The sequence below is a fragment of the Myiozetetes cayanensis genome, unplaced genomic scaffold (assembly GCF_022539395.1).
Source record: "Myiozetetes cayanensis isolate MyiCay16 unplaced genomic scaffold, myiCay2020 scf2-11, whole genome shotgun sequence".
NCBI classification, from domain to species: Eukaryota; Metazoa; Chordata; class Aves; order Passeriformes; family Tyrannidae; genus Myiozetetes; species Myiozetetes cayanensis.
Genome location: NW_026087411.1, coordinates 3088264 through 3091180, shown reverse-complemented (window position 1 = coordinate 3091180; position 2917 = coordinate 3088264). Strand labels below are relative to the sequence as shown.

The window sequence follows — 2917 nt, the reverse complement described above, 5'->3', positions numbered from 1 at the left end:
CTACAGAGAGAAGGCCGGGGTTTAGTTTTTTTTTTTTTTAAATTACAAGTGGTGAAAAGCAAAGAAAACACACTGCAAGAAAACACTCTGTAAGGCTCTATGTGCATTTCCACTCTCACACTTGCTTAACTGCTCTCCAGGGTAGCCCCCAGATTTCTGGACAGCAGCAGAGAGCTGTCCACCTCACCCCTCTACAGCCCACACTGAGGGTGATGGCTACACCTACATAAAGAACTGATGGGGTTATGTTTGTATGGGCAAAAGTATCGGCATCTCACAGGAATAAACCCTCCAGAGATTAGAATTTCAAGCAAAAAAAAAGAGGAGGGCGCCGTTTGTTTCAAACCACTGTCAGATTGTAAGCAAAAACCTACCTTTTTTAATCATCTTCCCTTCAGGAGTGACAACAGGGAATGGAGTTACTTTGGGCCTCTCTGTTGCGTTTGATCCTGCGATGGAAGAAAGCGTGAGTCCACTCCAAATGTTTGCTCTCATACAAAACAGCTCCATCTAAACGTAAGTTCACTCAACAAAAAAAAAGGCAAATATTTTCCTTACCACAGTCCTGGATGAGCTTTTGCCAAGCCAACGTTGATCTTTGCCTTTTTGCCTTGTTGCCATATGGATCTACAGAGAAAGGAGTGGAAGGGGGAAGTGTTACCTTTCCCTTGGATACAGCGTGTAAAGGAACCTCCTAGAGGCACCAGGCTGCAGTGAGACACATTTAAAGAAAAATATTTCAAGCATGGCAGCACTAACAAACCATGACAGTGTTATCAACAGTGATTCTTGGTGTTTTTACTGAAAGAGGAACAAACTGACTGTTGCTACTTTTTAAAATCCAAAACGTTGCTTTGTGTAAGTTGTAGAATTTTAACTAATTAAGCAACTACCCCGAGTTCTGCATTGATAATGGTTTTTAGAAACACAGCTAATTGGGACCATACCCTTCTCATCTGGTAGGTATCTGAAATCCATAGGCTCACTGACTTCCTGGTCGGAAGGTCTCCGGAGCTGCATCTTCACCGTGACGGGCTCGGTGATGTCCTTGAGGAACGGGGGCGTCCGGAACACGATCGCGACCTGGCGGTGAACGTCGGCTTGGGAGAAGGAACCCTTGGCCTCCCAGTTGTCCAGGACAAATCTGACTTCTATGTCATCTGGTCCGTTAGAAACAGAAGATGCTTGTCAAGCTGGGAAACTGAAAACTCCCAGCAGAAAAGGGGGAGCAAAGAAAGGAGCCCCACTCGAGGTTCGGGTGCAAAGTGGCTCGACTTCAGAGGCACGAGAGCCCTTGAACCCAAAAGCTGCCCTGCCCGGCTATAAAACCCAACCACTCAGGGTGTGTGGTGCAGGGTCCCAGCCCCCCAGCAAGAAGTGGCAGTGTCAGCCACGTGGGACAAAGATTACCTTTCTGAACTTTGTCACACAGCAGAAATATTTCGTCTCCTCCCTTTACGCTCCCGCAGTTCTTGTTCACACGGCAAATTCTCAGCTCTGCGGTGTTGGGAGCTCCTGGAAACAAACAGGCAAATGTGATGACTGTGACTTTGTCACTGTGGGATATCAGGTGCTGGGAGTTAAGGCATATGAAAGGAAGGCAAGAGCTGGAGGAGCGACACCCTGAAATCCACACGCAACAAGTCGCTCCATGTAGGGAGTTCAGAAGCAGGGTCTGATATCCCCTGACCCTGCAGCTGCCAGCTGCTCAACCCCAAACAAAAGACACCAGCACAGCTGAGCCACTCACTCCCTGACTGTTCTAGAGAGGTCTCAAAATACTTCCCCAAATGACGTGGTTGCGCTCGGCTCCGCTGCCCTCTGAGCTGCAGGATAATTCAAAGCAGTGCTCCGAGTGACCTGGTTACCTGGTACAGTCACACTTCTCTAGAAAAAGCTGGGCTGGCAAGTCATGAAAATTCCCCTCTCTGTAGGTTTATTCACAGAGAGACTTGGCCATGCAGCCCCTCCTCTGCTACCCTCTGCAGGTGTCTAAGAACAGGTTTAGGACTGTAGTTTCACACCTGTACTCGAGGTAGCACCCCAAAATGCTCACATTTCAACAACCCCAGACTGTGGCAAAGCATGAACAGCCCTCAGGATAGCTGTGGATGGAGAGCTCCCTCTCACTGTGTGTGTCACCATGAACTCACGCCACTGAAGGCTGCACAGCACATCCCAACCACCTCGTGGCTGCAGGCAGCTCCAGTGGGATGGAGCCACCATCTGCCTGGTGGTGCCTGGCCCTGTTCTGGAGCAGCAGCTCCAAAAACATTTAAAATGTCTGGAAGGATCCGGCTGGTGCTGCTTTGCCTCCCCAAAACCGATCCTCCACAGCACCAGGAGGCTCTGCCACCACAGGCTCCCCCTTCCAAACACAGATGAAATAGAAAACCAGAGCTCGTGATGTCACCCTCAAAAGAAAACACAAAACACAACAACAACAACAAACAAATCTGCCTTAAACTCCCAGTTTGAGTCAATTCCTGCCCAAGTACAGCTACAGTGCAGCACAACACAGACTACACCTAGGACAGAGTTCCTGGTAGCTTCACACCAGACCCCAATTACGTAGTTACTATCTGCAGTGATTACTATTATTATTATTAGAAGTGGAAGCTGCAGCCTCATGTACTACATGACACATACCACTTGATTTGCTGAATGAATCAGAAACTCTGAAGGCAGGGGAAACCAAACAAAGGTAGAAACAGCCCAGGATCATGTGACTGACAGCGTCATGGTGCGTTTTTCACAGGAAGGGTAAATTAAGAATTGTGAGGAAAAGCCTAATTTTACCTTTGTTTCACTTCCGTGTGTTTGAATGGCACTTGATATCACAGAATCTCAGAGTGGTTTGGGTTGGAAAGGGACATTAAAGTCCATCTCATTCCAACCCCCCCTGTCATGGGCAGGG

At 48.2% G+C, this 2917-nt stretch overlaps 1 protein-coding gene across 2 annotated transcripts in view; it reads right to left on the bottom strand.

Annotated features, from left to right (window-relative positions):
- REL (REL proto-oncogene, NF-kB subunit) overlaps positions 1 to 2917 on the bottom strand; it is a 33292-nt gene that overhangs the window by 2437 nt on the left and 27938 nt on the right. For both annotated transcript variants that reach the window (XM_050315053.1, XM_050315052.1), the window contains exons 6-9: positions 1411 to 1515; positions 948 to 1160; positions 559 to 627; positions 375 to 449 (exon numbers count right to left, since the gene is read on the bottom strand). In XM_050315053.1, coding sequence (XP_050171010.1) covers positions 375 to 449; positions 559 to 627; positions 948 to 1160; positions 1411 to 1515 — 462 coding nt within the window. The remainder of the gene's footprint in view (positions 1 to 374; positions 450 to 558; positions 628 to 947; positions 1161 to 1410; positions 1516 to 2917) is intronic.